The sequence below is a fragment of the Phaseolus vulgaris genome, chromosome 10 (genome assembly GCF_000499845.2).
Source record: "Phaseolus vulgaris cultivar G19833 chromosome 10, P. vulgaris v2.0, whole genome shotgun sequence".
Lineage (NCBI taxonomy): Eukaryota > Viridiplantae > Streptophyta > Magnoliopsida > Fabales > Fabaceae > Phaseolus > Phaseolus vulgaris.
The window spans coordinates 41,312,920-41,319,285 of record NC_023750.2 but is presented as its reverse complement, the minus strand read 5'-3'; the positions used below and the strand labels follow the sequence as shown (position 1 = coordinate 41,319,285).

Here is a 6,366-nt window from a genome sequence, read left to right as displayed (position 1 = left end):
GAGATTTATTTCAGTTTTCCTTTTTATTTTCTTCTCCTATAAGTGTGTTTATGAAAAAGTTTACTCAAACATACTCTTCCTCCCAACAAATAATTAATATGATAACTACGGTACTTGGATTCTGGTTACTGAATCGTTTACTTTGGGATCTGGTTACAATATCTAATATGTTAATTAGATATTGTACGTTAATTAGATATTGTACGTTAATTTGTACGTTAATTTGTACGTTAATTAGATATTGTACGTTAGTTAGATATTGTACGCATATTTTTTTAATTTTTTTTTTAAAAGTAAAAGTTAGGGATGTTACATTATGGTATCAGAGCTGTTCGAACCTTAGGAGACCTAAGGGTTATGGGATTGTTTATGTGTGCTTTAGTTAGGTTGTTAGTAAAACTACATAGTTATGATTTTTTAGATTCATCCTAAATCTTTCTTTTCTGTTGTATAGCATGTCTCCTAGACCTCCTACCCCTCCCCAACCTTCTTCTGAGCTGAACCAGATTGTCAGGGCTATTGAGATGATGACAAATGCTATTCAACAACAGAATATGGCAATGGCTCAGAATCACCAGGCAGCAATGAATCATTGGGAGACTGCTAGATCTGGTGCAACAGCTTCCCATGTCAGTCAGTCTCAGGAGCAGATGGGACTGACAGAGTTCATGAGACACAACCCACCTAAGTTCACTGGGAATGCCACTCCTGACCAAGCAGGCCAATGGATAAGAGATTTAGAGAAGATCTTTAGGGCAACCTCCTGCCCTGAGGATAAGAAATTGGTATTTGCTACATATTTATTGTCTGGAGAAGCGAGTTCTGGTGGATGGGAGCTCAACATAATGGAAGCTAGAGATGAAGTATTAGACTGGGAGAGTTTCAGAGTGAAGTTTTTAGAGAAATATTTTCCAGATAGTGCAAGGTTTGCAAAGGAAGCTGAATTCCTCAGGTTGGAACAGGGAGAGATGTCAGTGAATGCATATGCTACTAGGTTTGAGTACCTAGCCAGATTCTACACCCAAGCTACCTCTGAGGCTTGGAGGTGTAGGAAGTTTGAAGAAGGTCTAAAACATGAGCTGAAGCATTAGAGAGTTTCCTGCCTTGGTGGAGAAGGCAAAGATGGTGGAGACCCTGGAAAATGGTGATTCCAGGGTGATCAGATCACACCAAGGAGGGTCTTCCAGTGGGAAGGCCAAGGTGCAGCATCAACAACATAAACCTTATGCTAGACCTCCACAACATTGGACAGGAACATCTCTACCACAGTTTCAGCAACAACAACCATGGAGACCCACATGTTATCACTGTGCTGGACCCCATTTGAAGAAAGATTGTCCTCAACTTTCATCGGAGAGAAAGTGTTATACTTGTCAGAAAGAAGGACATCTATCAAAAGATTGCCCTAATAGGAGGAGGATAATTCCTGGAGGTAACTTGCAGTCAGGAAGAGGAGGAGGTGGTAGACCCCAAGCAACTGGAAGGGTGTTTGCTATGTCAGGAGCTGAAGCATCTCAGTCAGGTAACTTGGTACAAGGTGTATGTTATATAGCTGGTAGATATGTGAAAGTTTTATTTGATTCTGGAGCGACACACTCTTTTGTGTCGAGTTTATGTGTAGCGGAGTTGGGTCTTCTAGTAAAGGAGTTGTCGTTTGAATTGTTGGTCTCTACACCAACATCAGGAAAAGTTTTAACCTCTACAGTTTGCTCTGAATGTCCAGTAATAGTAGAGGGACGCAGGTTCAAAATAAATTTGATCTGTCTACCTCTTCAGGACTTAGATGTTATCTTAGGGATGGATTGGCTATCTGCCAATCACATTCTCATAGATTGTGGTCAACAGAAAATAGTGTTTTCAGATTCCAAGAAGTCATATGGGATGTCTGCTCAGCAAGTGTGGTCAGAATTGAAAGAAGGATCAAAGTGTTTTGTAATCTTAACTCGGATGGAAGTTAAGAATGAAGAAGAAATGAGTAGTATACATGTGGTGAAGGATTTCATGGATGTATTTCCAGAAGAAATACCTGGATTACCTCCTAAGAGAGAAGTAGAATTCTCTATTGATTTGGTATCTGAAGTTGGGCCAGTGTCAATGGCACCTTACAGAATGGCTCCAGCAGAGTTGATTGAACTAAAGAAGCAAGTTGAAGATTTGTTGGAGAAACAATTCATTAGACCAAGTGTATCTCCATGGGGAGCTCCGGTGCTTCTAGTTAAAAAGAAAGATGGAGGGTCTTGATATTTGGTTGTGAGACAACCACGAAGTCTTTTTTTGAGCAACTTTTGTTAATGACGGTGGAAACGGAAATAAGTTTATTTAGTTACTCAAATTCATAAAATTTGACTAAACTCTGATTGAGTTCATAAAAACCAATTTAATTAAAAAGGTGAAACTTCAACCTATTGAAAAAACATGTTAAGCATAATAGACTAATTATTGAAGTAAATATAAATAATATTTTATTTATTTTATTATAATTTTATTAAATATAAATTTATTTATTTATTTTTTTTAATTGTTGAATAGCGTATTAAATTAATAAAGTTATTAACAAATAAATTTGTATATCATTTATGAGTTTTATTAAAAAAAATTAAATAAATATTGAAGAATCACACACAAATAAATATGTATAATATAAGAGAAAATTGTAATAAAATGTGGTATTACAAAAATATATTTTTAAAGAAGAAAATGTAATTTCATTTTAAACATAAAATATACAAAGTATATATATATATATATATATATTTCAAAATAATGAAATATAAGATGTAGAAATACCTAAAAAAACTTGAAATCTAGCCTAATATTAAATGTGGATAAAACAAGACTTAAAGGATTCCATCATCATTTTATTATGTCTGAACCAAAATTTTAAATGATTTCAAATTAGAACATTCTAGTTTAGTCATCCATAAGGCTGAAAGATGTATTTTATAGATCTATTTCATTTATTTGTATTTTATTTATTTTCAAACTAATTTAGAAGATTTTGAAACCATGAACAATAGGAAACTTTTTCTATACGTAAAGAAGAAACAAATGATCAACATCATTATTATGCTCTTTTTTTATCAGCAATGAATTAATAAAATAAAAAAGAGACACTTAAGGGGTGTTCCAACCCTTATACATACTATTCTCGAGTTTAGGGTCTCAGCAAAATAGGATTTTTAGCGCAACAAGAACTATTAAAATCAGAGATCCCCTCACCCCTTACAAACCCAATGGGAAAACACACATTAATTAAGCCCAAACAGAGATGCTTACTAAGCTGTAAGCACATAAATCATCATTATGCTCTTAGAAGTGCATCAGATATGTCCTTTTGGGAATGTTGTAATCTACAAAGGAAGCAATCTCTGGTTTAGAGAAAGTGCCTTAATCAAATGGCTAAGGAAACATTCACAAACATCTTGACCTCTAAAGCTAACAAAAACATCGTACTTTGATTGAAGGGTGTCAGTGGAAGAAGCAGAAGATGTCAGTGGAAACCACAAACTATTTTCTACTGTTGGCTTTGCCGGCTAGAGACAAACAAATACAAGATATGCGATTATATTAAAAACGCGAGAAAAATAACAGTAAGACAATTATAAGGAGCAAAAAATTAACTCACTGAAAAATTGATGAATGAAATCCTGATAGATTAGCAGATTCACTCAAAGTAGATCGCCATCTTTGCACAGTGAAGGAATAGTTTCTTTCATGTTTAACAAAAGCATCACCATAACTCCTCCTTTGATGTCGAACGTCTGAAGGATCTACTTTGTAGAAAATAGGCACTGCAATTTGTCCATTCTTTCTCCTGCACTCCAAAATTTTCTCAAGCTCTAACAAACACCATCTCGAAGAAGCATAGTTTTCTGAAAATATAACCAAAGAAATTAATGATTCTTCAATGGCTCCTAATAGTGCTTCATATAGATCTTCCCTTTTCTGAATGTTATCATCTGCGAAGAAAGCAATTTGCTTCTGAGAAAATGCCTCAATCAAATGGCTGAGGAAACCTCGACGGACATTTACGCCTCTGAAGCTAACAAATACATCGTACCTTGATTTGAGAAGTGTGATTGGAACAAGTAGAAGATGTTACAAACACCAGACAAATGAATACAACATATTTGATTCTATGAGAAACTTGGAAACACATTGGATTGACTACACTCAGCATCTTAATTTCTTCTTCTCTCTACACCTTTGCAATATATAAAAACAATTACCAGCCACAGTATATTTAAAAGAAAAAAAAATTATCTGCAAAATAATATAATTTAAAATTAGTCCATTTAATAAAAATATCAAACACCTTCCTCTTTTACTGGAAAAATATAAACAATCACTAATATAATTTTGTTGTTCGTTTATGTCATGGAAAAAGATAAAGTTAAAAATAAATAACATTATGGCATATACAAAAAATATATCAGTATATATAAATGGATTCATAATTTTAAGTAATAACATAACAAATATATTTACTTCAAAAACATCTATCCTGATTCGTAATTTAAAAAATCTTTTGAGCCAAATATAATTACGTTTAAAATGAAAAAATGAAGGTGTGTTTATATTTTGTTGATAATTAAGAATAAGTAGAAGAAATAGAGAAATAGAGTAACTGAGGTGAAGTAAGAGAATGAAGAAGAAAGTTATGGAAGTCTAAGCTCAAGAAATCCTCATAAATCTGTCTTAATTAACTGCATAAAGGACTGAACTTAATAACTGCAAGAAGCTGTGATTATTCTGAGCCAAATTGAGAGAAAATATAAATTAAGATCCTTGAGAAGTAGCAGCATGCAAAGTGAATGAAAAGGGAAAAAAGAGAGATTAGTCTCTTGCCTGAAAGCTGTGTAATTCCTTGAAAGAGCTTCAATGCTGTGTTGTGACTGCAAGAGTCTGTTTTAGTTTTAGTTTAGTAGAACTAAAACTAAGACAAATAGTGAATTGCAAGGTGGACATGACATAATCATTTATTGTTTGATTGCATGATTGCAAAATTCTCATTTTCTTCTTATCATTAACAACTCATATCCACTATGTGTTTTGCAGAAGGTCCACAACGGATTACCATATTACTTATTTCAAGATATTTTGTTAGTACTCCTGGAGGTACACACCTCAAAAGATAATCCGAGTACCACAAGTTGTCGAGAAAGGAAGGGGATGAAAGATAGGAGGATAGATAAGTGAAAGTTGAAGTCGAAGACACTCTTCCTATAAATTGTGTAAGTACAGGTAAATATTTTAAAATCTTTGTAGAGACAAATGATAAACTTTATTTTTATGATTTCGATGATAAACCCGAATTTTTCTTTCATTGTCTCTGCAAGATAGAGAAATTTTTCACGTATTTGATCAGCTTCCTAATACACTACCTATTCGAAGAATTCTTGTCGTGCATCGATCGTCCCACCTTTGGGTGGATTTTTCTGGTATGTAGAATTTAAACTGGTTTATTTTCCATCATAAATTTGGTGTCTCCTTCAAGTGCCGAGGGACGTCCTCGGAAGCACAAAAAAAAGGGAAGGATCGAACGGTCTCCTTGTCGAACTGCCCCCAATCTTCACCGGGTATCGACTCGGGTTCTTCTACACTGCTGGGGAGAACCTCCAAATCGCGGGGAAGAAGTTGTATTTTGTTGGAGATCCCACGTCGACTAGAGATTAGAGTCTTTCATTGTATATAAGTGGGTGCAAACCCCAATCCTATAAACCGGTTTTATGGGATTGAATTAGACTTAAAGTCCACTTCGTAATACACTTGGCCTATTGAAGAAGGAACCATTGTCTTGACGTCTGTCGAGAACATAGTATCGGTCGTCGTCGAGATGATGAGCTGTTCTCTATTGATATCTCAGATGATCGGGACCGAAAGTCCATAAGAAATCTGTTGCCACCACTGAAAATCTTAAGAGCCTTCGAAACAATGTTCATTTGGATTCCCTTCGTTATCTCTCCATCTTTGGATGAGGATAGAGAAGGATTAACAACAGCTTTTTTACTTCACTTTATTTTGAGAGTCTACTTACAGAAAATTCACTGGGATGTAACTGGGCAGGGACCGTATTGATCTCCGTGAGGAGTTCCCTCACGAAGGGTGTGAACGGAAGGCATACCCCAAAGTTAATGTATCTTTTGAATTTTCTGAACTATTTTTCTTACTTTCTCTAGACATTCATTCTATCTCTGAAATGTTTATTTATTAAATTAAGAGGCATTATAATTTATAATGCATTTTAACGAGCAAGCATTCTTTAATTATATCGAATTCAACAAATGTTTGAATATTTTCAATTTCAAAACAAACCCATAAGAAGTTTACTGAGTAGCACAGTAAAGTTTTTAAATTCATATAAAA

At 34.4% G+C, this 6,366-nt stretch overlaps 2 protein-coding genes across 2 annotated transcripts; one reads left to right on the top strand and one right to left on the bottom strand.

The window, feature by feature from the left end:
- Window positions 1-455: 455 nt before the first annotated feature.
- LOC137818072 (uncharacterized) lies at window positions 456-1,091 on the top strand. Its single transcript, XM_068621295.1, has one exon. It carries the CDS (start codon window positions 456-458, stop codon window positions 1,089-1,091), a length of 636 nt encoding a protein of 211 aa, XP_068477396.1.
- A 2,530-nt stretch (window positions 1,092-3,621) lies between these two features.
- Window positions 3,622-6,122, bottom strand: LOC137818071 (disease resistance protein RPV1-like). The gene is made up of 2 exons (XM_068621293.1): window positions 6,049-6,122; window positions 3,622-4,060 (listed from the first exon to the last, which is right to left on the bottom strand). Exons 1-2 carry the CDS (start codon window positions 6,120-6,122, stop codon window positions 3,622-3,624), a joined length of 513 nt encoding a protein of 170 aa, XP_068477394.1.
- Between the last annotated feature and the right edge of the window lie 244 nt (window positions 6,123-6,366).

Bases quoted from the DNA above. Each gene is read 5' to 3' on its own strand.
- LOC137818072 (XM_068621295.1), top strand. From the start codon at position 456: ATGTCTCCTAGACCTCCTACCCCTCCCCAACCTTCTTCTGAGCTGAAC.
- LOC137818071 (XM_068621293.1), bottom strand. From the start codon at position 6,122: ATGCCTTCCGTTCACACCCTTCGTGAGGGAACTCCTCACGGAGATCAA. The intron at 4,061-6,048 runs GTGAATTTTCTG...TCTCAAATCAAG, and splicing joins CCCTGCCCAGTTACATCCCA to GTACGATGTATTTGTTAGCT.